The sequence below is a fragment of the Colletotrichum gloeosporioides genome (genome assembly GCF_011800055.1).
Source record: "Colletotrichum gloeosporioides strain Lc1 chromosome Unknown consensus_38, whole genome shotgun sequence".
In the NCBI taxonomy this organism is placed as follows: Eukaryota; Fungi; Ascomycota; class Sordariomycetes; order Glomerellales; family Glomerellaceae; genus Colletotrichum; species Colletotrichum gloeosporioides.
This window is the reverse complement of record NW_025544683.1, coordinates 62983-90352: the sequence shown is the minus strand read 5'-3', so window position 1 is coordinate 90352 and position 27370 is coordinate 62983. Positions and strand designations below refer to the sequence as shown.

Here is a 27370-nt window from a genome sequence, read left to right as displayed (position 1 = left end):
TGCTGCCAATCATCTATCTGGAGGGACCAATTGGACAACGGTAAATCAAGCAATATGCCTCCTGCACGTCTTCAGCTAGATTAGGCCAACTGGGGATGTGTGAAAGAGCGTCAAGGCACGCAATCGAACCGCCGGGCGTATCATTATTGATCAGCAGGTGCCATTATCTTTGGTCGAACGGCCGGAGTTGGTCCAAGCCATGATCTGCAGCATGCAAGAGCGCGTTGCGTGTCTCCGAAGACTCGCACCGACTTTGGTTTCGAACCGTCGACGTGGCTCGGCGGAACAGACCGTGTTCCCCAGCCCCAGAAGGCGAGAGGTTGAAAGAAAACTTCGACCTCGCATAAACCTCTCAACTTGACTCCATTCGCGTCGTCCTTTTTTTTTTCTTCCTTTCGCGTGACCGGGGCTGGATTCTCTCCATTTCTGCATGCAGGATGTAGGTACATGTAGGACCAAAGTGGTTGCATGCGTCTCGTTCTCGATGGCGGTGACGTTTTGCGAACCAGCGTAAGTCTGTCTTTTCGCACTCCACGCCCTCATGCAACTGTGGAGCCTTTTGGAGATTTCAACGCGTCTGCCACACCAGCGACGCTTGTCCGGGAGCGTTTCCTCTAAAGCTCCCCCCGCAGTGGAGACTGTTCGATATCCATCATGAACTACAAGTTTTTGAAGCCTCAAACCGGGGCGTTGGACCCGTTTGCGAAGGCCTGGACCCTGAATTTCAGGAAGCCCCCTCGAAGCTTGGGTAGTGGTCTCATTGTTGTCTGTTTGAAGCACCAGATGTCTTGTATGTTGGTCGTTAATCCGAGGTAGTAACTGTATAGCAGCTATGGCGTTAAGATTGTGTATTGAACCTTCGACTTCAGCCACACACACAACTTGCCGCAAAGATAATGACCGGCTTGGAGGACGCGGCATTACAGAGTCATAGGCTCCTAGGCGACAATGCATTCAGAATTTTCCTCATGCAGGCTGTCGAAGCCATTTGTCGTCGATATTGCCATCACCGCCAGTCGCTGTCCGCCTGCACCTCGTCGGCGACCGCAGAAAGAATCTGATCACGACTCCGTTTTTTCAGCCACCCCTCCAGCCCCTCTCATGAGAGCCGTATGCCGCACGATTTCTCACTCTCTGACGGGTTGTATCCGCAAGCCTCGGCGATGATCACGACGCCAGCAAGCAGTCCCTGGCCTCAATCAACCAAAGTCAGACGTTGGCCCAGAAGCTGCTGCAAGTAACGGCGCGGGGCTTGGCCAAGATGACTCGTTGGAATGACCTCACGCGAGCGCGTGCGTCGTGGCCCGAAGCTTCGGAGGTGGCCAGAATGGACCACACAGCTTGCTGCTGCTACTGCAGCCATCTGCACGACGCCAAAAATTGGGAACCCGTCGAGAAACCCTTGTCGGCCCCGCGATTTCGTACCCGGTCTGCCGCTTCGCGACACCATTTAGCTTTTTTCTTGCTCGCCATCTGCCTCGATGTGATTTGTCAATGGCTTTGACGGCCCGCGGCAGCTGCGGCTCAAGTGCATCGTGAAGCTCCAATATCAAAAAATTCTTCACTCTTGCTCCTCTTCCTCGACCCATCAGGTAATTCGTCTCAACGGCAACGCGTGCAGATTTTTTTGCAGAGCCTCCGCACTGAGTCCCTTGATGCCAAGACTGTGGTTTTTTTTCTCTTCCCCTCTCTCTTACCGCATCTGCAGTGTTTTGACCGCCGTTGTGACTGCCGTTGGGGGGCCCGAGGCTCCTCCGTGAGATCCTCCCCAACCCCCCGGACCCAAATGTTGCCGCAACGTTGTCCACTCAGCCGTTGAGCATCAAAAGACTCTGATGGCTGGAACGTAGCGGTCTGTCCGTGGGGACTCGCACCGACAAACTATTGATGCAGCGGTATGCGTGTAGGTGGTTTGCCTGTGCACCGCAGGGTCTGCGGGGAGAATGGTGGCGATGGTTGGTGTTTGCGGACGTCACTCGGTGTCTGACTAAGGCATGCGGATGTCGCCTGGGTTGAGTCAATGCCAGCCGCTGTCTAGGCCAAAGTGCAACCCCATGACGTTTGGCAGGCTGCATTAAAACCCCTGATAGACAGTCGGCTTGGCCAAACCCAGCAGGTGCATCAAGTTGTCGACATGTCCCTTGATAAGTGGTTGGATTGGCACCTTAGGCGTCGTTGCGAGCATTTGACCGCTATTGTCGCCAGCGGTACCGAGCGGCGGAGCAGAGACACGGCTTGGTTGCCGTAAGGCGAACATTTGGTGGCGGCACGGCTCAGCAGGCCGGAATTGCGGTTTTGCTTCTCCCAACAACCGATTTTCCAGCGGTCAGTCGGCAAGCCTCCATTGGCGCGCAAATTCTCGGCCGGGGGAGAACGGCGGGCTTGCCTAGGTGCTTGCCTTGTCTCAGACCCTGACGGGCCATTCCATCCGAGAGGAAAGGGATCGCTGACATTCTTGAGGGGGCGTTGCCAGATGTCGTCGTACATGGTATGGTAGGAAATCAATAGTCTCAACAGACACGGCAAATTTGGAGCTTCGCTTCACAAATAGACGTGACGGGGTTGGCTCGATGGTTTTTTGGCGTGTCCTTTTGCTCCGGTCGAGCACCCACAGAGGAGCTCGGAGATGGGGTCTCGGGGACGGCGAGGCGTACGAAACGAGAATTGGGAGATTCTGAATGAATGCAGGGGGATGAGGACCCTCGTGGAGTCGTCTAGAAGGTTTTTTGGAAGGCAAGAGAGATGCTTGCAAGTTGCAAGTGGTTGCAGCTGCCAAACGGGACGACCCCACATGACTGTGATCGGGTGCTCCACCACCGTCCCGACACGGTGCATCTTCAGCCACAGGCCGGCGCCCCGGCACGGAAAGGGGCCCCACTACGCTGCACAACCAGAACAACCCGCACAAAAGACACGAGGCTCATGACGCTAAGGAAGGTTGAAAATTCCGATCCCGTCTCCAGTTCCACCCAATCGGCCGAGCCCCCCTTGTCCCGACCGGGATTAGCGCCAGATCTTGTGCACGCCGTGTGCTTGCCATGCGCGATCCTGGCATGTTCCGCCTTAGTAATGCAAACCTTATCCTCTGCATTGGTACAGTGTCTCGTGTGTCTCTTGCGTTGTGAAAAGTGAAGATGCATCGTCAGTTGGGCAGCTCCGGTTGAAGAGCTTTCTACCAGCAACAGGCAACTTCCCTACAATTCGCTGCAAGCAACTGGCCACCTTCCAGCACACGGACGTCTGTCTATCTCAAGGCGCGGAAGCTGCCATCACGTCGGGTCGGAACTCGTACGGTGGAATGGGCGCCCTGCAGTTCATCCCAAGACACTGACGGTTTCCGTCTCCTGTCGCCAGTCGCCCCAACCCCTTTGCACTGCTGCAGACCCTGTCCCAGCAAAACGCCTCCTCTTCTGGAGCTCTGAAGACGATGTTCTCCCCGGTGCCAGCCAAGCAGCTTTTCCCTCACTTCCGGACCCTTTGTGCAACCCCGTCCGCAACAAATCGGGTTGGCCCGTTATGAAGAGATTTTTGCACCTCAATTTTCTCCCCTTGCCGCTGCACCGTCTGTCACAATATCCCGCCCAGCCGTCTCTGCAAGGGTTCATGTCCAGCACATGGCCTGGCCCTGCGAAAAAGAAAGATTTTCCGAGAACGAAACCTCCAGCTCGGGCCCCCGAACTCTTAAGATGGCCGCTATTACTCCCATTACCATCATATCACACCTGCGAATACGCCGCCCGACGGACCAGCGACCCGGGTGGGCCTGGAGTGCTGTCCGCGAACACAGAGCTCCGGTATCCGCATTAGGGGTTTGATTGTGCTTCCAGTTGAGCCAATTGAACCCTGAATAACGGCACAGAGGTCATATGTGTTGGCGTTGCGTTGGAACGCCGTATATTGCACGCCCGCTGCTATTTAACCTCAGGCAAAGGCTATGTCGGTAATGGCCGTCGACAGGTGCAGCCAACGTCCCAAGCGTTGGGCCGCCGTTGACGGAACCGAGGGAATAGCCGCACACAGGCCACCTGCCATCCCATCATCTCCTCAACAGCCTTCACGCGGCGCCTGTCGCCCAATTGCCAATTGACGCTGCGTCCGCTGCCAAAGCACACAGTTTATTCGGAGCTCACGGTGTCTGCGATTCCGCCAAAAACGGGAAGAGCAGCGCGAAACCGGACCGTCAGGCACTCTATATCGAATCATGCCGTAGCACCGCCTTCACTCACGCGAGCCTATGGTGTGAGGCCGTGTAAACTCAATTCGTCTGCCAGTTGGTTCCAATGGCGACGGTCGCACTCGCCAATGCAACTCTTCCATGCCTTGTCTGTGTTTCATGACTGGCCTTTTCCAGGAAACGATTTCGCCGCTGCAACTGCGCAGCGACACAACGTCGTATCCACACCCGATTCGTGCTCGCGGGGAAGCTGAAAGCGTCTCGTCGGTAGGTTCGCGTCAACAGCCGCCGCGATCTATGAAGACCTGCCACTTGAACCATCGCCGTATGTTTCGACGCGCTCTGTTTGAGCTCTGAAGAATGGCGTATAAATACTTGCTGTGCTCTAGAACGTCAACATAGCCGTCGAGCACGGCTGGATTTCGATCGAAGCTAACAAGGCCACATCATATTGTCTAAGACAGGGCACGGCAACGTGATTACGATACAGCAACGAATATTCCAACTATGGCAGATCTGGTAGCACCGTCGCGTGGCATCTGCAATGATCATCAATCACCAACTCTACTTCAGGCACAAACAACGCGCTACACAACTGCTAGAGGCCCAGATCGCGGCCCAAAGGCAACCCCTGGTGGTTCTCCAAATGCCCCGAATCAGACACGCCGTCAGCCGCTCGGACACCTATCAAAGTAACTTTCTTGACGGGTTAGGCCTGTATCCCCTCGCCTGTCACTAGCCAATCGACCCTAGCAACATCAATCGCAGCATCCCATCGCCGATGGATGATCAGTCAATGTTGCGACATTCAAATTCGTGATTGCTGACGAACCGCGCGATATCATCTTGGCCACACAGGAACTGCAGCTTTCAAGGTCTCGGAGCCCTGGATCTCACCCCAGCTCGGGCCGCGGATATCACAGATTGGCTGCGCGGAAGCGTTGCCCTTGGCGAGCTGCAGAAGCCTGGCCGCGAAGTTCGTGTCATGACGCGAAGCTGCATACCTTCAGCCCACGTCTTGCCTAGCTTCCGAAGTTCGAAGAAGCCACGCCAAGCGAACCTGAGCGGTTCACGCAGCCGGCCGTCTACCTATTGGTTTTGTTCCAAGGATAGGAATGGCAGTGGAGAACCTGCGGCTTGTCGTCGGGGAGAACAGCTCCGTCGTGGAAACGCCATGCCGACCGAACGCAATTGATGGACCTGCCAACCATGGGATTTCATTGGAGCTTTTTCGGAGCTTCTTGGAGCTATTCTCCAGGATCAGGGTGCATCGGGGCTTTCCTTAGGAGAGCTGCGCCTGCTGCTCAGCAGGCGAGGTGCGCTTCCGATTCCTGACCGAACGAACGCTGTTCGTAACCGGCGCCGTTGCCCATGTCAGCCGTGGCGTGGCGTTCCATGCTATAATTCCAAGCCGATGTTGGGGAAGGCCATCTATCGCGGCTTCTCCTTCACCACGGAAACGGTAGATGAGGCCTGCACCGTGCTGACGTCGTCCCATCTACGGTTACCGAACGGGCAAACGATCGGCGCCTCGCTCAATTTCAGCCTTGAGCGTCCAGCCACCTCACTTTTTGACGGGCGGATGTCCGCGAGCTTGATGGCCATCATCAATTCTTGACACCTGGCCGATGCTTTTCTCAATGTCCCAGTCTGGCGACAAACATGCCGTCATTAAAGAACCCAGGAAACGGATTGTCACTGCGAACGTCCGAGCAACAGGCACATGCTGCCGTCCTGGGGGATATACGGCAGTGGATTCTTGTGGAACAGAGGAGATTTTGCCAATCTGGCAGAAACATTCGAGGGCACTTTAATCGTGGATACGGGCGCCGTCTCGGATTCCAGTACAAGTTCGTCAGCGCCGTGCCACTCGCTACGGGTCAGCGCAGAAAAAATAACCCCTATGCTCGTCATCATGACTTACGGCTTGAGAAATCTGCCGCCCCGGTCCTTACGCTCCCCACAGAAGCTATCACGAGCTGGCCTGAGCACCCACCGAATGCACTCAGCAACCGGCTTCTCGGATTTCCTCGGCTTGTGGTATTGTTCTGGGAATCAGTTTGAGGCTCATTTGGAGATCCAAAGCCCTCGCCTGCCCACCGGAAACATGATTGAAGGAGTCTTGCCTGTTGGCTCCATGTCTTCATGATTGTTTCCCCAGGGCCCGAATCCTGCAGCAGCGGACGACCCACCGCACCCCGACACATCCCCCACAGACGGGACACCGGATGCGCCGACCGGCCTGCCTATTCCGGGTCCTCGTAGAGGGTGTCAGCCGGGCCTGTAACACCATTGCGCAGTCTTTTGTCGGGCCAGCGGCCTGGGCGAATTTGCCTCGGCGGCTGCAACGGAGCAATCAGCAGGACAAGTGTGCATTTGCGGCACTTGGGATTGCAGCTGAATGCCTCAAAAGGGCACAAGATGCGCAGGAGTTCGTCGCCTCCAGCCAGGATCGGCTCTAGAGCGCGGGTTGCGACGCTGACGCCAGCCAGCAGATCGCGTCTTGCACGCGTTATTTCTAGATCATTGCTGGAATAACGGCGTGTTTCGAAATACAAACATGACGGCGCTGACGAGAGGTCCTATCATCGTCCCCATCCGTGCCAGTTCAATCACTTCACCCACCAGTCGCTCACCGGACGGCCGATGTCCCAGCGTCTGGAAGCAAGACATCCTGATGCCATCCCGCACAGACATGGATGATGGAACTTGGCTCGGACATGTTTGCTGAAGCAGGCTACTCTTAGGGGGCTGGTTGGTTGGGGTTCCGCAGGTGTCGTCGAGATTGGTGATATCAGCGCAGCAGCGCCGACCGAGACATGAACATCCCATCAGACGTGTTGATAATAGCTGACCGACATATCGCGTCCTGGACGTGCGTTGCGTCCGTTCGTCCTAACATCAACTCCACGCTGCGTCGCAAACATCGCAACATCAACAACCGAGAGACACACAAGCACATGCTTCTGCTGCAAGCAGGCAGTTTGATTGTCATGTCTGCCAGCTGTCCAATATTGCCAGGGGTCTCCCCTCGAGATCTCGGATGGAGATTGGAACTAGTCGGTCAACCAGCACAATACATTCCTCAATTGAGTTGCGCGCCAACCCAACTGCAGCCACTAATAGAACGGCTTCGACGAGGGCGAACGAAGCATAATGCTACCAAAGCACCAACAAGCGTGCAAATGCAACGAATAATAAAACCACTTTACGCGTTACCTCGTTTCCTCCACGCGACAGACACGGCTGCCCCCCAAACCGGTCAGCACCGGTGGCCTCTGCGGCTGGATTGGGCAGATTTGCACTCTCGCATCTGCAAGCCACAGACGCACACCCGGTTTCCCCCACCGTAAGCCTGCACCTGCACGCAAAACAAGATTTCGCGCGCGAACAGCTTGCCTCCTCTCGTTGCGAGATACGGCCCATTTCAAGCAGGTAAATGCGAGTCCTCCACCTCTTGTGTCAAGACCTTGGAAACTCGTGGGCCAATTGGCTCCCTGGGGCCCGTCGCAATCGCGCGTGGCCGTCTCAATCTCCTGCAAACCACGAGGCAGCTCTCCGCCCTAATTCTCCGATTGCGCGATGCCTTACGGCCGTCGAACAAGGGGGAACATCTGTCGCTATTTCGGCGCTGTGCCTGACACTCAAGGCGCATGGGATGGGGGTGATTGAGATTGAAGCGGAGTGACAGAGTGGATTGAACGTACAGAAAGAGGCCACTGATAGCCTTATCACAAGGGGCGTCTGCTGTAACGACTCAGGAGCAGAACGTGTGATCAAAAGACCGAAACCTTCGTGTTCGACTCTCCAGCCAACAGCGAAAGAGCGCAAGTGGGCTTTTCGCCTCTTTCAACGACTCGGCCGTTGCTTTCCTCCCCGGTAGATCACGATGGGTATGAAGAGGTGCATCAAAGGTCACAGTCGCCATGGCCAGCCGAAGACGCCCCCAGCCCTCTGTTTTTTTGGGGTGGTCTCGGCAGCGATTGCATCGGCGGTCGAATCGGGTTTTCATCTCCGCTTCCGCCTACTTCTGAGTCGCTCTAAAATCCCAGGAAAGGCTTCCGCGGGTGCCACGCATCTGGGCTCACGGCGAGCCGGCAACGGGCTGGTTCTGCCTTGGGGGGATTGGATTTATTCAAGAAAAAGCAAAGTTGCTTCCCGAATTTATTCTTGCATCGTTGCGAGGCGCAACGTCTATTTTTCTCCCGCCTTCCCATTCCCCCTTACTGAGGCGGGTAATCCGGCACTCTTCCAAGGTCGGGCTTGACGTTTGCACATCATCATTCTACTGTTCGCGCTGGGCTGCGAACACTAACGTAAGGGGAACGGGGACCAGGTTTAATATGTCGAGGCCTTTTGAAGCTTGTGTTTTTATCTCCTGACATGCATCAGAGGGGGGCAAACGGGCTAGAATGCTCTCTGCGCTGGCTGGATTGGGACCGGATTGCAACGCATCGTCGCGATGTCCGACTCGTGTTGCTGTCCCACCGCCTGTGCTTTGCTCCGGGGCTGGCTGGCTTGCCTTTTTTGAACAATTTCACCACGTCAAATGCCATGTCGGTCTGGAGGATAGGCGAGATGACGGAATGCCTATTTGGGGACCCCCCTGGGAAGGGAAAGGGCGGATGCTGCCGAGATTTGCATGTGCGAGGTCCCAGGGGGTTGGAATGGTCCGGGGCGGTGGGTTGGGTAGGACACATTACGCTTCATTGAATGTTTGGAGATGCGCTCTGGAGGGTGAGGGTGAAGTGTTGGTTTGAGTCACGAAGAGGGAGGATTTGTGTGTGATGTGTGAAGGGCGGTGGTGAGGTTGCTGCATGATGTGGCTGGTACTCGCTGAGGAAGTGTGCGATCTCAAATATTGGGAGAGGGTGTTATGCCTCCATCTCGTCCCATCGGGAAAGATGTTGCCTGCATCAGTGACATGCAATAAAGGGGATATATCTTCCGGCCGGACAGAATTGAAGATATTCGCCAGAGGGTAATTTGCTCGATCAACTTCCATTTTGATCTGGCACTTCTGGAATTGTAACTTCGGATTGTCTATCCTACGCTCTGTCACCAAGACCAGCTTCATATGTTACTGCTCCTCCATCATCTATCTTCTAAACTCACCCTTTCCCTCCTCTGTTTGTGCCCGTCTATACGTCGTTGCCGTAGAGAATACCGATTGATGTCTGCGGCGTGTGTGTGGAGAGATGCCCCAGCCCGCCAGCTCGTCATCATGGCGGGGTTGAGGTGGTCTTGGGCTGGAGATGATAAGGAGTACAAGCCATCGAGATCTTACATTTGCAGCTTCTCGCTTCTAAGATCTGATGCAAGATGCATTGATTATATAGGTCTTTGGTGAAGGTTTCTAGGATCCTTCTTCAGTGTTTTGGGGATTGCTTAAAAGGGGGTGATGTTAGTCCCCATGAGAAAGACTCTAACACCAATAGCCGAACCATTCCACTCGTAGCAATTTGCACCTGCTTCGTCTTAGCCGCGTGACGATAAAGTACAGTATCGTGTGCTCCAGGACGTGGTCTATGGCAGAGGAACGCGCCGTGTCTGGCTTGTTTGTATTCTCTGCTCATACTCGAGTGACGACGAGAGGCAATGGTGGATATGGTCGGCCTTCCATGCTCCAGTCTTGTTTGCTGATATCCCCTTTTCATGTGAAATGTGCCAGCACACCGAAGATTTTGTTCGCGCTTCTGGTGGTGTTTTGGCGTCATTTGGTTTGAGCCCAGAGCAGAAATCCTTTTCCTCTTCCTACTCAATTTCAGAAGCTTGCTCGCCGTCTGGAGCACGCTCGGCGTGCGTAGAGCTGTCCCAAGTTGTTGCTGCGGCACTCATCGTATAATGAGAGTATATATGAACTGCGTGGATCTTCGAGGCTACCTCTTTCTGTTGGTCCAATTCTCTTGGTGGTCGACGGCGTTGCCCTTCTGCATGTGTAGGCGAAGGTGAGGCTGGTTCCTGCAACAAGTGTATATTCACACTCTGTACGAGAGCGGCAGCACGTCTGGGTTGGTTGTATTCTCTGGTAATGCTTCAGTGACGGCGAGAAAGGGGTGCGATGTTAGGTTAAAGGTGTGCATGGTTGACCTTCTGTGCTTCAGTCTCGTTTGCTGACTCCTTCTTATGTGGACAGCTTGACCTGACAATGGGGTAGCGGAAGCAAAAGCAATAATTGTTCTCTTCCTCGTGCCTTGCTTAGTCTGCGTCTTGATTCTGGGCTAGAAGGCTGTTGCCTCTTCTTACTTATAGATGAGGCTTGCTCGCGCCGTTCATCGATTTAATCACGAGACACATACAGGATCATACGTCGTTTCTACGGCATGCCATTTCATAACAATGCCTTATAAATTGCGTGGAAATCTTCAGCTACCCTTCTGCTGGTTAAATCATACTGATTGACAGCCTGGGTGGGCTACCTCAGCTAAAGCGAACGTGACTTGGTGAGGATGCAACTGTGCTCTGTGGAAGACTGAATCAGTGATACTCTCTCTGTGCGGTGAAAATCAATAATGAGAGACCCAGTCTGATTAGGTGTTGATTTGGCATGCGAATAATATGAGAACAGTGATGGAAAGTGACGAGACGCGCCATTTGGGGGTTGAGGCTGGTGAATGCTCGGGGGAAAAAGCTGCACGTGGCCCAGAGATTTTGCCGTCAGGGTTGTCACTGATCATGCCAGCCGTTGGATTTGGGGTTGGCAGAGAGCAGACGTACCACTGTGAAAGGCTTTATAGAGTATGTCGCCACATGCTCCTTGGTGATCGCCGCCTTGCCTCACCCTGTTTTGGCTCATAGACGAGTGTCGCGGGATCACGCGGGGGATGTTGAGCACGCCGTACCTGACGCCCGGAACTTGCGGCTACATAAAGACGTCCAATAGGACGTAGATATGTTTCTGGAAACACAATCGGGCACAATCCGGGGCGACCGTTTTGGCAATGCGCTGGTTTAATCCCACGCTTATCAGGCCGAGCTTGTTCGTGGTAATGCAAAGGTACACCGAGTGTGTTAGGCTCGTGGTGAGTGATGAGGTATTTTCAAGCTCTCTCCGAGTATCCATCCGTATATATATCCACCAGCGACGACGGCGGATAGCTGTGATGATGCTCCTTGTGCATGTGCGGGACTGGGACACGACGACTTGCTGATGTCCCCCCTAGGATATGGAGACGTCGTAAGGAGCTCTGGGAAGCTCATGATTGGGCTCGCAGCGACGATTCTTGCTTCGGCATTGGAGAACGTGGTAGGCGGTGCAGGTTTTTAAGGTCGCCAAAACATTTACGCAGGGAAAGCTTTTGCCTTCGTGATGGGGGTCACATCAATGGCTCTCCTGTCGCCAGCGACAGCAGGTTAGGAAGCGCACATCGTCACAAGCAACGTCCTGGTAATAAAATACAGGTTGATCTCAGATCTAAACACTACCTGCCACAGTCTAATAGAAGGAGCATAATTGAAAATTGTCACACGGCTGGACTCGCCCCTGGCTGACAGCTCTCACGCACATCGTCACCACAAAAGTCACAAAATGAAAATCAATAAAAAATCAAAAAGTTCGGACCCAGAAGGGTCCTATGAAAATCCATAGGAGACTCTTACCAGCCTCAGGTGTAACGATGCTATGGATTTTTCTAACGGCGGCAGAGCAAGAACCCCACTAATGGTTGACCAGAGTGGGACTCGAACTTGCGCACCCGTGGCGTGAGACGTTCGAGAACTCGCATCAATTGATGCGCCTAGTAACCCCACTAGACCACGGGCTGTTGATGGAAGGGACAGTGATAATTCTGTTCGAGTACCTGAGGGCGGGCGTGGGTAGGCTACCTCAGGCAGCAGGTCGTAGAGGTAGACGGGAGAAGGCAGGTGCATGGGCAGGTGAGAACCTCTTGCCTCCAGCGCTCCTGACCTTTGGCCCCGTGGTCTTATTGAATCCAACCAGCGCGAGGAGGACTCAAACGACCTCCCCCATATTAGAAGCAGTGGCTCCCGTGATAATCTTGCTCAAGCTTTGTTGAGAACTCCATATGTAACTCGAGGCCCTCCCTCCTTCTACTTCCGTTTGGTCTCTTCCTTTATAATCGACGCTCAGGACTAGGTCTCAGTTAAAATGCCTTCCTTTGACCTCTATTGCGTTGTAAGTGTGCTGTTCTACGCGGAAGATTTGCTTTCTTAGCCTGGCGCCTCGGTTGTCGTCGACCGTACCCTGAAATCATACAGAAACAACCAACAGGGGCAAGAAGAGTCTTTGATCGTAAACAATGAAAACGGAAAGCATTTTATTGGCTCGTGGATCCGGTCATGTTACAGAAGCAGGCTGAAAGACTGGATGGTCTGGATCGGGGCCTCTTTAGTCAACGCTCTTCCATTATCCAAGAGTACCATGGTTGCTGAAACCAAAGTCGACTAGGTCAAAAAAACATCATTCCGTCGATACCGCTCACTCTGAACTTCCAGAAGGCATGTGTCGTGTAACAAGAAATCAATGAACAACGTGTTCTCGCAAACCAGGCGACGAGACCAGTGACCGGGTCATCAGAAAGAAGCCGAAAGAACAAGAGCCCCTCGATCCCCTCAAACCATCATCGCTCACATTGGGCAACTTTCCAGATAAAGCAAGTTGGTGATCGTCAAGGAGCGAGAAAGCAGGTACAGAAGGCCCAACTCGGGCCGCCTTGGGCCCGGAATGGTGAATTTCAGTCGAGAAAAGACTATTCTCAACGTCGGAACATGAGCTAGATGTGAAATGTTTCAGCTAGTATTTGAGGACCGAAGGGAGATGTGAAGGAGTTTTGTGGAACGTTGGGCTTTATATGACCCTCTTGTGGCACTGGGATGGGATACGACGCGAAAGCAAAGCCACTACATCGTCTTCTCCAACAATCGCATCTTCAGCGGGGATATTTGACCACACAGTCGCCCAGGGCAGATTCTGCGCGATATGATGCTGTCAAGCAGCAAAGCATTAAATCAACGTCAATGAGAACTGAACAATGCCCGTTGCAACGTTGATGCTTTCAGCTGATGAATATACGAAGTCAAGCACCTGGTCAAGGCTTCCTGTCCTCCTGTCATCTGGCCGCCCTTGACAGCCGTGCACGAAGACGGCTCAAAAGGGGCACCGTGGAGTCGAGCATGGGCTCAGGAAATGGGAGGTTCATGCGCCGGAAAGGGTGGTGACGTTGAATTCGGAGAAACAAAACAAACCTTAGATAGCACCGAGGAGGGGGCTTCTGCGCTGAACTCGGCCGACCAATCAGCTCCGGCGCCCGGATCAAGCCCGGACCCCTCGGTGAGCACTGGCGGGAGGGCCTCAGTAGACTGAGGCAGGCGGCCAGTGAAACTCCACCTTGGGCAGCGGAGGCTTCCCCACCATCTACGCGGAACGAACAGTCCAGTCGAACACCCTTGACCATTTTTTTGCCGACCCGCGAGGAAAAAGCTCCATCCGCCGACATATCCCCCAGCTATCTCAAAAAGAGAAAGACTTTCACCGCCAGATACGAAGCTTCCTTCATACCCAACCCCTCCGACCGAAATCTCGCTTCCAGTGGCCCCCCCGGTACATCGTGACCAGACGCCGCCCAAAATGTCGGCGGACGACCAGCAGTTCCTGGACGTCGTGAGTAGCAATCCGCTCGAGCTTGTGATCACACGAGCCATCATCTAGATCCCCGTTACTGACGCCATCGCCGCTCTCCAGCTGTCCTCGCTGCCCAACCACATTCGCAAATACACCGACGACTTCGCCAGCATCGTCAACCCTCACGTCGAGAAGGCTGCCGATGCCCTGAAGGAGACGCTCGCAACGGCAGAATGGGTCCCCGATGCTCTGCGGCCGCAACCCCCCGTCCACAGCAGCCCGATCGAAGTGATAGCCCTCACCCGATTTGAAAAGGTGACGGATTGGGTATCGAAGCACAAGATCTTGACTGGTGCCTTCGTCGCCGTCATTGGTGTGGTCTCATACCAGCAGTACAACAGAAGATACAACCGCAAGGTACGACGTGCGAAGCGTGCGAGAAATGGAGGCAGGCAAGAGGTCGTCGTTATCGCCGGCTCGCCATCGCTGCCCTTGACGAAGTCGTTATCTCTGGATTTCGAGCGTAGAGGCTTTATCGTCTACATCGTGTGCAATGCCGAGGAGGACGAGCACATGGTGCAGAACCTGAAGAGGCCGGATATCCTGCCCCTCACTATCGACACAACTGATGTAAGTTTGCTCGTTTTTGTGACACTCTTCGGGTGCTAACGGGCAGCAGCCTCCCAGAGCCGGTGCGGCTATCGACAGCTTCGCCCAGTACCTGCATTCCCCCCACACTCCCGCGCCCAACACGAAATCAAACTTCCTCCAGCTCAAATCCGTCATCCTCATCCCCTCCCTAAACTACCAGACCTCGCCGATTGCGACCATCCCGCCGTCGAGCTTTGCCGACCTCTTCAACACCCACCTCCTGCACCCCATCCTCACGATCCAGGCCTTCTTACCCCTCCTCACGAGCCGCCTGTGCCCCCCGGGCGAGAAGTGGACCCCGCCCAAGGTCCTGGTCTTCACCCCGTCCATCATCTCCTCCATCAACCCGCCCTTCCACGCCCCCGAGGCCACCGTCTCCTCCGCCCTCTCCGCCTTCACCGAGGTCCTGACAGCCGAGCTGCGACCCCTCGGCATCCCCGTCACCCACGTCCAGCTCGGCACCTTCGACTTCTCCGGCTTCCAGCCCTCCAAGGGCGCCCACCCCTCCCAGCGGGCGCTCATGGACGGAGGCGCCCCGGGCATCGATGCCGAAGCCACCGAGACCCTCATGTGGCCCGACAACGCGCGCCACGCCTACGGCCGCAACTTCGTCGTCCAGAGCACCTCCGCCATCTCGGCCGGCCGCATCCGCGGGCTCAAGGGCAGCAACCTGCGGCACCTGCACAACGCCGTCTTCGACGTGATCGACGGCTCCATCACCAGCAGCACCGTGCGCGTCGGCCTCGGCGCCAACGTCTACGGCTTCGTCGGCCGCTGGGTGCCGCGCGGTCTGGTCTCGTGGATGATGGGCATCCGCCGCGTGGACGAGCTGTCCGCGTGGCAGACGAGTTCGTACGACGGCTCGTTGGACGGCAGCGACACCAGCAGCGGCGGCGACAGCCAGGACTTCATCGCCGTGCCCGAGGACGCGCAGAGCAACGTGTGGAAGTCGGAGCGCACGGCTGTTTAGGGGGCATGCTAGCATCAACTTCTCTCTGGTGAGAGGAGGGATCTTGTTTATATCGGCATTCCTATGACTTTCGCCGGTTCGCGTCTGAACGCCACTCTCCCAGTATATTTTGCACACACAAAGGATATGAATAACGAACCCCGCTCGTAAGGAAAACAGTATCACGATTGATGTTTGGGAATTATAGAATAGTCATGATAGCAATGGAGAAGTCTACATGGCCGGAAATATTGCATTTGAACGTGTGTATACATCTGAGTCTCTTGCTTCAGGTTTCCGGAGGCCAGTCCTGGTCGCGCTCTTCTCGCGCGGATATGGGATCACTCGAACTGGACTGAGTGGTACTCACATCTGCTCGGTGTACCTGACCTGATCAGGCCTCTCGGTGTGAACTTGCAGACCCGCGAGACCGATTGTGGGGTTTATCACCAATCCGAGCTGCGAGAAGTAAGCGCCCTCGAACCTCGGGAACAAATTCTTCGCCATTCTGGCCATGAAGCGGCTTCCCGCGGACCAATTATGTGACTGGCACGCTATTTTCAGCCGCGAAATCAAATCACTAGTCGAGATTCAACGTGCTTTTCTGGCGAATCTTCGTATGCTGATATGACGTGTCCAAGCAGAATGATGCCTTGGAGTGGAGACCGGCGTGAGCTGTCTCGCGTCCGCCACGGCCACGTCTTGCGGGCTGCAGAATTTGGATCTCTTCAGAGGCTGAAAGGGGCGTTGTGCAGCTGCAAGCGGGTGTTGGCTGTTCTAGTCATGCGCGATTTGGTGATTATTTATATGGATGGATTGGTGCAGGGTATCGTAGTGGTGGTGTTGGTTTGTGACTCAATGAATATCTTCATTCCTAGGAGCATGCTCCGAGCATGAGATTATGGTTTTCCATCTGACTCATCTTAGCTGTCTTGAATTCCCAGGTCGGTGTTCCTGTTGTCTTGCTGGTATCTGTGCAACACGAACCAAGACTTATTCGCTCAGAGTTGGGTTTTGGGAATAGATTGTGATAGGTAGCGGCAGCAACACGGTTCTGAATTACGAACATTACCAACGTTATCTCACAAGAGAATCGTCAAATTTGATCGAAGCTTTAATCAATTCTTTTCCTGGCTAATGATCAGAATCCACATGATATACCTCTCTGTGCATGTGGCTATCGACGGACTCATCTGAAGCTGAGGAACGAATTCATACATGTTGCAGAGTTGGTACAGCTCAGAGGCCACAAATTGAGCGCCTCGTAGAAATTTCGGGATCCCGTTCTTGTCTTCGCGTCGAACCTTCCTCCTGCGTGTGGTTGAACCTCTCTCTCTTTGCTAGCAACGATTTTCTGTTAATCGACAGCTGTTGAAGTGATATTCCACTGTAATATGACAGAAGAGACGAGAAAGAGGAGTGAAGGAGAGAGTGCGAATTCGCCACAATGGTGACGGTCAATTTTGCCTTGGTCTGAATGACATTGCCACATCTATTGGTCCTAGTAAGGAAACAAGTGTGCGCCAAAGCTCGCAAATTTGCCCAAGTTCTCATTTTTGCGGACCGGATACCCTTTTTATATAAGAAAAATCCAAAAGTGTCACCCCAGTGACTTGGACAGGTAAACAGGTTTCATGCTCAATAGGCGTCTTGTGATGAATCATATAAGAAGAACCTGAAAGCTTGAAAAAAGTTACGACAAGACAAGAATCGGAGGATTTCTTTCTGCTCTTGAGTAGTAACAGAGCTCACTAGCCTACGTCTTTTCACTCTACCACATCGCAAATTATACTCTCTTCAAAAGTACCTTTTCGCAGAGAAAGCAAATCGACTTCCACGGGTTCTGTCCGCCTTGATCTAGTACGGAGGAATACGCGGAGACCAATGGTGGAGATGGATGGTTTGTAATCCCAACCTTCCAGACCACCACCATGGACAGTCCCAATATCCCCCTGGGTCTCACCGAATTGGTCGTCAGTTGGTGGAACCCCCTAATGACCATGGTCTGGTTTTCATAATGGCTTGTGGCTTCTTCTCAGCATGGGATTTCATCATTAAATATATGTGCCTGAGGAAGTGTACCTTAATGACAGGGATCACGGTGAGGCGTTCTACGAAGGCGGTACTCAATCAGCACGACATGGGGGACGAGCTTTCTTTGAAGCGACGGGCCAAAAATGTGCGGAGTATTTTCCCATACTGCCAAAGATATCACGAGAGGCTTTGTAATTCTTACATTTCTTAAGCTTCTGGCATTCGCAGAGTATTCAAAACATATACCCTCGCGACTTGGCCGGAACAGAGATACAAATTCTATAGACATGTCCGCGGCAAAAGATGCACTGAAGAGAGATCAGCCAGTCAGGTCTCGGGTTTCTGAATTGCCTACCTACACTGAGAATCGTTGACATGGTCTTGATGACAGCCCTCATCTGTGGCCGGGGATGTTGTGTTGAAGGAGACTGTACCTGGCTTTTATGATCAAATCTATGAGGACTTGAAAGGCAGAGGCGGGCCTTCTTGAAAAACCCTTCAATTTTGTCCTCTATCAGCAACCTGCCGCAGGAATGATCATTGCCAGCATCTTTCTGGTTTCAGAGAACTATCTGCAGCTCACTAGTTCAAAAGGGAAGTTCCGTAGACGTTATTGCTATCGCCAGCTGTGGCCCTTAAACTGCTGTAAGTCCCCGTGTATTGAACATGACTCCGTGAATACGGGGTGGAAAGCCAAGAATCGGCGTCGATGGATGGAGTAGGTGCCGGGATAGCACAGAAAGCCAGCACGAGAGCATCTTAAGTGCCGCGGAATTGCTGAGAGGAGAACACATTCTCGCACATTGGCTGCTGCTTATGAGCTAGAAGCCCTGAAGATATGTATCCATATTTCGACCATTCATTGTCCGACAACGGTACATGTTTTTGGCCACTGGACACATATGTTGAGACCTTCTTTGTTCCTGGAAACTCGTCGGCAATCAACTCCTCCTACCATGCCTGAGCCCAGTTTTCTGGGAGAATATTTGGTTTCCGGTCGTGCCTTAATCAGGATGCCGACAGCAGAGATGAGAGACAAGAGTTTAGGGCATCTCGTTGTAGATGTCACAGTATTACACTCGAAACATCGTATACAACGAAGGAAATGAGAGCTAATAGTGAACAAAGCTTACAGTTAGCTGCGGTGAACTGGGATTAAGACACCCCAGAACTTGCATCATCACTGGGAATTCCAGTTGCGGCATTTCAGAAGAGCAGACTCGAAATGATTGACAATTGAGGGCTTCGCCCTCATTCGTGGTTACTACGATTTTCTTGGAAGAGATGATTTCTTTAACTGTTTGCGGACTCTAGGTAAATTTGAGACTTCCTCTTTCAAGTTATCCCCCTTTGGAGCGCGCCGTATGTCATCCCCTCGGTCGGTACGGCTATGGGATCCGCGGCCTTGATTGATGGCTTTTGCCTGCTCCATGTGTTAAGAACCATTTGTAGACGCACAGCGTTAACATGAGGCACGCTTCAACTGCAATGTCAACTGCCTGGTGTATATACAATGGACTGACCGGGAAGAAGCAATGGATCTCATGCTGCCTTTTTTGAGCCAGCTGTCCCGGGAGATCTCTTGGTATAAAATCATATGCCATCGTCCTTGTAATCCTTAATTGACAATCGACGCTAGTCTTGGGAATCCAAAAGGAGGGATGGATTCGTTTCTTTGCCCATTCGGCGTTCATGGATAAGATGAGTCTTTGATACATACTAGGTTAGTAGTCGGACGTCAGAAGTGAGTGAGATGCATGGATTCAAGCCAGCTCCTTGTCAGTATTGCAGTATTACTTACGAAGACATCACATACGGCCAAGAAGGTGACAAATCAAGAAGGATGACATTCATAGCATTAAAGAAGCGATGGTTATCCTCATAGCAGGTTTCTGTTGCAACATTACAGAGTGTATAAGCTCGCCAAGCAACCACAGAGGCACTCTGCTGCTATTGTTGGTTTCCCCTGGTTCATAGAGTCGAAGTCGTTTATTTAAATACATGACGACAAGCAAGCTCAAGTTCCAAAGCCGACTACCTGATGTATGAAAGATAGACTGAGCGGAAACTCTTGACTCTAATCTAACCGAGGATTGCCACACCATGATGATCCATTGAACTCTATGTTCAAATGTTTGATCTGGAGCAAGTGACATGTTTGAGGACGGTACGCTCTCAACCTGATGGAATTATTGCCTTGCGACTTGGCCGTATACATGTTGGAGTACTTCAATAACAGTAGCAATTACCGATGGAGCAACTGATGGAGAAGAGGGCTGGCAGGATTGCTACAAATGAGCAAGCGCGGAAGGCAATATTTTATGCGTACCATCGCCGAAATACTTATTCTGAAAAGACACGACTCCAGTAAAGATTCACTTGCTTCGAAACAGCTTTGCCAAAGGGGGCATTATGAAGGCAACCCTTGTCAAGTGACGATTGATCATGCATGTGGCTTGGTCGATGCCATTTCGCGGGAAGATTATGTCGAAGGCGCATATAAGCTCTCTCAATTCCGTCGGGAAAGAGACAACAGGCAATGTAAGAGCTTGTGAGGAATTGGAAGATCCCCGATCACTTTGTTGAGCTGACGTGCCTTGACAAAATCTAGCCATTCAAGTCTTATTAACCGACCATGAAGCCGCCTGCCGTCTCTAGCCATCTTCCGTTATTGAATCTCGAGTTATATACCCATGCGAGCGTGGTGAAAAGATGAGAACAAGACTTCGCTCAAAGGACGTAAACTCCGAGAGCGAAAAAAGGAAGCCTGACTCCCGAAGCCAAACCGCGATGAGCACTTACGCTAATTGGGTCTTTTGAAAAATTGAATGTCCTCAAGACCACATATTTTTTATAGGGAGATAAAGCCTTACATATTGGATGGGCGTATTATGCTCGCTTTCTTGCTTTCGGTCTATATTAGAAGACCAGTAAACCCAACTTCACAAGTGAATCGGCAATCACGTTCTGGAATGAATCGATAAGAACGCCCCTAACCATCTTTCGCCCTAGAAAGCCTGGGTCCTCCTTGATTTCCCCTTTTCTACGAATTCTTGGAGCTGTCACTCAGCCGGGGCTGCCAGCAACCTCTAATGGGGAAGACGGCAACAAAGTCTATTTGGTTTCCAGTGGGAGCCTGGACCTAAAGTCAAAATCTGGGAAGGATCTCAAAGATACTGACTAGGCGGAAGTACGACTCCGTTATCTGATTACCAGCGCTATTCCCGGATGTTCTGCTAATCTCGGTCTAGGTCATGACGTTTTTGGAACGGGAAATCCGGCAGAAAACTTTCATCGGGGCTTCCGTGGTGTTCACGCCCTTCTGTTTCAATCTCATCTTGGCTGTCGCAAGCTCAAGGTTCCATGGTGAGGGGACTCACGAAGTCAAAATCCCGGCGACGAGTCATGCTGCTTCCAGAACTATACATACATTCGCACAATCGGTCCGCCTCTCTCATGATGGTTTTGGACAATCGCGATTCAACTCTGAGATAGGCAAGTTTCCTAAAGTAGCATGCCCCGGTCACCAACATAAACAAACACCTTCTCGTGCGTTGCCGTCAGAGGCATGCCGCTGCCGTTTCGCCAGTTCTTCGTGAAAGGAAGTATTCTCCCTTTCCAGGCGCCGACATGGCAACCAAAATCGAAACCGGGCATGACATATCTGCTGCTGGCCTGCGTGCTACTCACAGCTGCTGTGAGGAGAACACCCGCACGATGCTCATCTGTCGCCATGCTCTAACGTTTTTGTAGATGCAAGGTTACGACGGGGCGATGATGGGTGGCATGAATATCCTGCCGCAGTACACCGACTATTTCAAGCTGACCACCGCCACTCGCTCGTTGAATATAGCCACTAATTATATCGGAGGGTGCTTATCCGTAAGTCGACCTCAACTTGCAAAGACAACGCCTGCGATGAGAAGAGAGCGCATCCCCCACCTCTCGTGTGTTGAGACTCGGAGTTTTGAGAACATAATGTTAACTGTGCGGAGTGTGTTTGCTGGGGATGGGTGACAGATACCTACAGCCGACGGTTCGGACTATTTTGGTCCGCCATGATTACAGTCATCGCAGCCATATTACAAGCGTCATCACAGCACATCGCCATGTTTTGCACCGCCCGAGTCATTATCGGCTTCGGGACCACCGCCTCCGTGATATCCGGTTCCGCATACCTCGCCGAGACACTCCCATGGGACCAGCGCGCGTGGGGCCTCGCGCTCTTCGACGACTGCTTCTACATCGGCGCTCTGACTGCCGCGGGCGTGGCGTACGGATCGTTCAAGATCAGCAGCAGCTGGGCGTGGAGGCTGCCGAGTCTGGTGCAAGGGGCGTGGGGGCTGCTCTGCATATCATTGCTGCCGTGGCTGCCGGAGAGCCCGCGCTGGCTGGTCGATCAGGGACGCGCATACGACGCGATACTGGTTCTCGCGCAGGTGAATGCTGGGGGAGACACGACGGATGAGCTGGTCCGGCTGCAGTTCCGACAGATTTGCGAGACGATCGGGTACGAACGGGATCCCATGACCTGCAAGGAAGCAGTCCGCAACCGCGGGGCGAGGAAGAGACTCATTATTACAGCGTCATGCGCGCTGATATCCATGCTGACTGGCAACATCGTTTTCATGTACAATGTGGGGAAGATGCTGAGCCACGCGGGCGTCAATGACGAAGGGACCCAGCTTCTCGTGGTAGGTTGCTCTCTCACAACCAGAAGTCTTAGACTGGAGATTCTGACAAACACAGAATGTTGGGTTGAACGGCGCATCTCTGGTTGTATCAATTTGCGGAAGCTACTACACGGACAAAAAGGGGGCAAAGTCAGCCGCAATGATCAGCACGGCGGGAGTGACCGTTGCCCTCATCTTGCTAGGCGTCCTGACCAAGTTTTACGGCGACACCACGTATACCCCCGGAATCTGGGCGACGGTTTTTGCGGTATTTCTGTTCTCGATATCGTATGCCTTCGGATGGATCCCCATTCTCTTTCTGATGCCGGCTCAAATGCTATATTTCCGTATCAGGGCCAAGGGCATGAGCATGTTCAGCTTCATTATCTGCGTTGTTGGCATTGCCGGCAATTTCGCCTATCCTATCGCCATCGACGCCGTAGGTTACTGGGTGTATATCATGAACGGTGGATGGAATGTGCTCTTCTTCGCCTTCATCTGGTGGTACTGGGTGGAGGTCTTGGGAAAGACCCTTGAAGAGATTGATGCGCTGTTTGACGGAAGAAAGCACACTGATACGCCAAACGTGGAGGCCGTTGTGGCTGGTCGAGAAGACGAGAGATGGAAGACGAGTCTGAGTGAGTGGATGAAAGAGAGGCTTCCCTCAGGGTCGCCGGTCTCATGTAGATAGTCCTTAGTAAAGACGACAGCTCTACCATACTTCCTCTGGTCTAGCCTTTCTTAGCGCTCAGGGTTAATATAATATAATAGCGTTGCTATAAATTTTCCTTGTACCATGTTCTGTGCTTCCGCCAAAGCATGGGTTGCAAAGGACCCGTGTTCGTTCCAATCACATCCTTCTGTACACCTTTGGGCATGGACGCTTTCGATAATATACAAAATCCAGGAGCACCGACCTCGTGGACCAAGACGGGGACCGAATACCCTAGCGACAGAAGTAACCAGCCGCAAAGACAAGAGATGACGAAAAGAAAGCCCGTCATGTTTGTTGACATCTCACGGATCGAGTTTTGGTGAAGAACGACGGAGCCAGTTTCTTATGGGAAAAACACGCAATATTCGTTTTAGAAAAAATTATTTGAGCTGAGAAGTTCAAGAAGTCTGACAACCGGCCTACTTATAACCTGAACTGCTTCTCTGACGAAGAGCGCGAAAACGGCCGTGCCGTTTCTTGCGTTGAGCAGTACGCAGACTATATATTGGACCATGTGAGCTGAGCTCGCAAAGAAGCTACGAAGAAACAGAATGATTCGCCTGGTCACTGCGCCACTCAAAGCCTGAGCATCGCTTGAAACTTCTCAGGCTAATTTGAAAGCTTAGCAATCAAGGCCGGCCTTTCTCCGTAAACGACCGACCGTTTTGATTCGCCTGCGTCCGTCTTCTCTGACGGGGAAGTATTCCTACTAAACATACGGAAATAACTTTGGCGCAAGAAGCAAACAGGCCCTTATTCTTTGAAACGCATAGATCCCCTGGCTGAGAAATCTGGATATGTTGAGAAATCTCAACTCGGGAACAGACGCATTGGTGTTGAGAGCTCAACACCCATCAACCAGAACCTCTTGAAATACTACTGATCGACATCGAAACGAGTGTGAACAGCGTCGCTCGAGTGGCAAACTACATTCATTCCGGATCGTCCTCAAGACTCCCAATTGAGTGCTTATGCCGGAATCCTTCCTGCAGTCAGGTATGAGGTCAGCCAATCCAAGATGTATAAGCCTCCCAAGCATCGATACCAACAAACAAGACAGCAAAGACCCAATGATCCCGATGCCTTTGTTGCAATGCAACTGGTCTTAACCAACGCTTGTTTATGACATAACCAGCCGCAACCTCATCGCAGCACTCCATCCGAGATCGACAGTCATAGCCACAGCCATCACCGCCTGTCGCCGGTCATTTTCTACTCTTCATTCGTAACAATACGCCGGACAACGATAGGGACTAGCCGAATCGCATTGAAGACAACCCAACAGACCATGGAAAGCCAGCAGTAGCAGAACTAGCCAGGACGAAGCCATAGCCGTCTTATTCATCCTGGTAGAAAGACTTGAAGATTTCAATCTGTCGGCCGTGATCCAATAGTTATTAACTATCGGTTTTATATTCCAGTCCAAATAAGGCCTGAAAACATCTTCACGAATGCACCGCGAGCAGGCGCCGCGAACACCCATCTATTCGTTCTATATTCAAACCCCAACACCTTCGACACATGATCACCGCTGCGCATCATCAGCACTCCCGTCCCTCTTCCCAAACCTTGCCCCGAACCCGCCAATGTCCCTCCTAAAGAACTTGCCAAAGTTCTTCAAGTTCTCATTCATCGTCGCCGGCCCGCCCGCGCCCTGCCCCAAATCCCTCGTCGCGCTCAGCAGCTTCTCGCCCAGTGACGTCGCGTCGAACTTGGTCTGTAGCCCGGGTATGACGCTGCTGCCCGCAGCGCTCGTCAGCCCCAGCGCGCTCGCGCCCGCCCCTGCGCCACCGATGACCCCCAGCCCCGAGCTGCCGAGCCCCGTCGTCGCCATGAGTGGCGTGAGCAGCGGGCTCTGCGCGACGAGCTTGTCGCTGAGGTTGCCCTCGCGGTGTATAGCGAAGAGCTCGACGAGGTGGCCCTGTTCTCCCTTGCGCACGCCCTTGAGCTCGAGGATCTTTTTGAAGTTGGTGTCGGAGCGGTCGCCGATGTGGATGAGGTAGGCCTGTACCAGACCTTCTGGGGGCGACGGGCGGACCTGGAGGGTCTTGAGGAGCGGATCGATACGGTTCATGGTCTGATTGACGCGTTTGACGTAGCCTGCTGGCGCGGCGTGCGGTCCGGTGTCCTTGTTGTGGAACGATAAGAGGTTTTCGAACGCTTTCGTGAAGACGTACTTGTCGAGGAGCATCTAGCACGTGTTAGTAACAACTACTGGTATTGAAGGCGGTGCTCTCACCTGTTCAGCGCCAACCTCGGAAACAGGCCGGCATTGGACAATGTTGCTAATGTAGGCGGTAACGAGGTGGTCGACAAGGTTGTCGCAGAACGCTCTCGCGTACTGCCCCTTCTCCACGATGGCCAGGATCTCCTCGGTCTTTCCGTTTACTGAGGACAGCAGCTCACCAACATACGAGCTCTGATCGCCTACACTCTCCATGGTACTCCAATTAGTATTTCTCATCTCGCGCCAGGCGCCCTCGCAGGCAATCTCGACGTTGCGGACAAGCGTTAAGACAGCAGCACTGGCGACGCCAAGGAAGGCGTCGGCCTGGGACGAGAAATCGACCTTGTCAGCTAGGTTGTTGTCGATGCGCTTCTTGATGCTCTCCTCCAACTGTGTGGTGTTTGTGGACCAAAAGTCGGCGGTGTTTAGAACCAGAATGACGTCTTGGATTGGTGGTCCCTGTGGACCTGCTCTTTGCAGAATGTGCAGGAGAACTTGCTGTGCATACTCGTCTAGGTATTTCGCCAGAGTCTTGGCCAGGTCAAGCAACCTGTCGCTCGTTGAAAGCTTGGCGCATTGCGACAGGGTTAGCCTGTAGAAGTGGAAGAGCTCAATCGCAGACGCCATGACAGCTTGCCGAGAAAACTCTTCGTCTTCGGGAATAAGGGGTACAGTGCGGTATTTCGGTATCATGACTGCAAGCTGCTTGTCTTGAGATTCGACCCACAAGCTCAAGTAGGGCTCGAAGGCAGCAGAGATGGAGCCGTGGAAGTTCGACGCCCTGTCATCAGCCGAGCTCAGCGTATCGATACTGGCTCTCGGATCGCCAGCAAAGCGCTTCTCCAAGCCCTGTTCAAAGTCTAGTGTCTCTTGGAGGCAGCTGAGCAGCAGGTTGACGTCAATCTTCTGGCCATCTGTCCTCCGCATGCTCCTCTCGAGGATTCCCTTGAAGTCGTCTCGCGTTCCGTCGCAGAAGGCCATGGCGAGCATTTCATTTGCACGCCAGTGGGGCGGGAATATCACAGCGTGCTCCTCTTCGTGCGTCTTCAGCATGCGCTTGAACCACGCGTATCGCCGGCCGATGTTGTCGAGGTTTCCAGCTTCGTCATTGCCCCTGAACACCTGGCGGTACTCGCGCAGCTCCGTGTTGACGTACCAGTTCATCAACCGCGACCGCGCCATATCGCCCAAGGCGTCCATTACCAAGCAAGCCTCGACCAGCGTGCCCCTCCTCTGAGCGACCTCCCCCTTGGCAAATGCAATCTCAAAGTCCTCGCAGACCTGTTCCAGCAGCTCTCGCTGCAGTTCCGAGACGCCTCTGCTGAGGGTGGCAATCTGCTCGATACTCCTGTAGCTGTTGAAGTGCTTCATAAGCTGCAGCACGGCCTGCAGCAGACTCGCGCATTCCCTGTATTGTCTCGTCTTGGCCAGGCCGCGTAGTTGCTCGTATGCGGTCGTCAGCATCTGGAGCCGTTTCAGAGCCGTCATACTCAGGGTGAGGTTCCGCTTCGTGCCATCCAGTCGCTTGATGTCGGCCGTCATGGAGGTGATGTTCTGCTCGGTCTGGATGGCGCGCGACCGCACCGTCTCGATCTTGCGGAAGAGCTGGGCTAGCTCGGCCTGGGCGGACTGCATGCGCTCGAGGCTGGAGTCGGGCCCGTAGGCCTGGGCGACCTCGAGCTCGGAGATTTCGACGGCGAGATCATTCTTGTGGACTTGTAGCGTGTCGGAGACGCGGCCGATCGTGGTTACCGTCGAGGGGTGGGCGAAGAGGTGGTTCAGGTGGTCGATAGGGTCGTAGTCGGCTGCCTTGAGGGTGAGATTGCAGTCTGACAGGGGCCGTCAATTGGGGAGTTTACCTGCATCGAGTGATGTTTTGTCGGCGATTGAAATCCCGTTCATAGTGGCGGAGACAAGCAACAGAGTCGGCGGGTTTGCAAGGCGTTCTTGCGCTCAGAGGGTTGCGGATCGTTGCAGCTGACGGAATCCCTGAAGCCAGGTTGGAAGGAGCTCCGTGTCTCGATGCCGTCACGTGTCAAGACGGGATGCAGGGATCCTGCGACAAGACCCGCCTGGCCAATCGGCAGCCATGCCGGACGCCCTACGAGCTTCTCGAAGCCGGCTCCGGTGCTTCTTTTTTCGGATCGTCCCACCTCGAAAGTCTGGGGAAGATTGGATTCATCGAAACAACCTTAGGGCGACGTCTTGCAAACATTTCGCCATCATGCATGCGCATCATCGTTGGAACGATGCGAGAATGCGCTGTGGTCACAGCTCAGGGGCCATTGGTGCTTTCTGTCCATGGCCCAAGTCGACCACGCACACACGGATTGAAGTCTTCTTTTCAGGGCATGATTCAGCGACGCG

At 53.3% G+C, this 27370-nt stretch overlaps 4 protein-coding genes across 4 annotated transcripts; 2 read left to right on the top strand and 2 right to left on the bottom strand.

Annotated features, from left to right (window-relative positions):
* Positions 1-6420: 6420 nt before the first annotated feature.
* Positions 6421-6847, bottom strand: GCG54_00013552 (uncharacterized protein; the record flags this gene model as incomplete). The annotated part of the gene is made up of 2 exons (XM_045413404.1): positions 6421-6676; positions 6735-6847. 2 exons carry the CDS (start codon positions 6845-6847, stop codon positions 6421-6423), a joined length of 369 nt encoding a protein of 122 aa, XP_045265038.1.
* A 6913-nt stretch (positions 6848-13760) lies between these two features.
* On the top strand, positions 13761-15375 carry GCG54_00013551 (uncharacterized protein; the record flags this gene model as incomplete). The annotated part of the gene is made up of 3 exons (XM_045413403.1): positions 13761-13793; positions 13842-14384; positions 14434-15375. The coding sequence occupies 3 exons, from the start codon at positions 13761-13763 to the stop codon at positions 15373-15375; spliced, it is 1518 nt and encodes a 505-aa protein (XP_045265037.1).
* A 5581-nt stretch (positions 15376-20956) lies between these two features.
* Positions 20957-22752, top strand: GCG54_00013550 (putative polyol transporter 6; the record flags this gene model as incomplete). Its single annotated transcript, XM_045413402.1, has 4 exons — positions 20957-21085; positions 21142-21270; positions 21384-22082; positions 22138-22752. The coding sequence occupies 4 exons, from the start codon at positions 20957-20959 to the stop codon at positions 22750-22752; spliced, it is 1572 nt and encodes a 523-aa protein (XP_045265036.1).
* A 1549-nt stretch (positions 22753-24301) lies between these two features.
* On the bottom strand, positions 24302-26905 carry GCG54_00013549 (Vacuolar protein sorting-associated protein 53; the record flags this gene model as incomplete). The annotated part of the gene is made up of 3 exons (XM_045413401.1): positions 24302-24967; positions 25016-26832; positions 26863-26905. The coding sequence occupies 3 exons, from the start codon at positions 26903-26905 to the stop codon at positions 24302-24304; spliced, it is 2526 nt and encodes an 841-aa protein (XP_045265035.1).
* Positions 26906-27370: the final 465 nt, after the last annotated feature.